This window comes from Otolemur garnettii, unplaced genomic scaffold (genome assembly GCF_000181295.1).
Source record: "Otolemur garnettii isolate 467f Iridium unplaced genomic scaffold, OtoGar3 scaffold00085, whole genome shotgun sequence".
Taxonomy (NCBI): Eukaryota; Metazoa; Chordata; class Mammalia; order Primates; family Galagidae; genus Otolemur; species Otolemur garnettii.
In genome coordinates, this window is record NW_003852480.1 from 2,520,292 (window position 1) to 2,521,242 (window position 951).

General features: G+C 38.4%; 1 protein-coding gene across 1 annotated transcript in view; it reads left to right on the forward strand.

Annotated features, from left to right (window-relative positions):
- ETFDH (electron transfer flavoprotein dehydrogenase) overlaps window positions 1–951 on the forward strand; it is a 41,761-nt gene that overhangs the window by 35,876 nt on the left and 4,934 nt on the right. The window contains exon 10 of the mRNA XM_003794692.3: window positions 628–796. Within this exon, the coding sequence (XP_003794740.1) occupies window positions 628–796 (169 nt within the window). The remainder of the gene's footprint in view (window positions 1–627; window positions 797–951) is intronic.

Consider the following 951-nt stretch of genomic DNA (forward strand, 5'->3'; position numbering starts at 1 on the left):
CTTGAGCCCAGGAGGTGGAGGTTGCTGTAAGCTGTGATGCCACAGTACTCTACTCAGGGGGACAGCTTGAGGCTCTGTCTCAAAAAAATAAATAAATAAAAATATTTTGAGAAAGCTCAACAGCATTTTCTGTAATTTACATTCACAACAACAGCGTGTAAGAGTTTTCTCCACATCCTCACCTAGCATGTTGTTTTTTGCCTTTTTTGATAATAGCCATTCTAAGTAGAGTATGATGGTATCTCATGTGGTTTTGATTTAGGGAACACTCATCCAAGTTCTGGAAATACTTTTAACTATGATGTGGATATGCATAAATAAAAACATTTTATTCAAGATAAGTTGATGCTTCAATCTTAAATCTATCCTGTGTCAGTCAGTCATGGGGAGGGAAAAGGAAAAACTCCAACAATAACAACAAAAAGAACAACAATGGTCCCAATCTTCACTCTTAAGGGAGGAAAAAGAAAACTGCCCTTGCTCTGCTTTTTTCTTTTGCTGTATTCATTTTTATGTATTTATTTTTCAGCCTTTCCCTGCAGCTCTAGAAGACTTGTGATTTGAAGTTCTCAGCTTTGCGTATTTAATTTGAGCTAATACATGTATTCTGAATCTTTCTTTCCTCAGTCTATACCAAAACTCACCTTTCCTGGTGGTTTGCTAATTGGTTGTAGCCCTGGTTTCATGAATGTTCCTAAGATCAAAGGTACCCACACAGCAATGAAAAGTGGAATCTTGGCAGCAGAATCTATTTTTAATCAACTCACTAGTGAAAATCTCCAGCCAAAGACAATAGGTAAGAAAAATCCTACTTAAGGTATAGGAAGGAAAATCACCAGGTTATGTCTATTTCAATTAACATTAAAAGATGCACTAGGCTCAGCGGCTAAGGCGCCAGGCACATACACCTGAGCAGACAGGTTCGAATCCAGCCGGGGCCCACCAAACAAC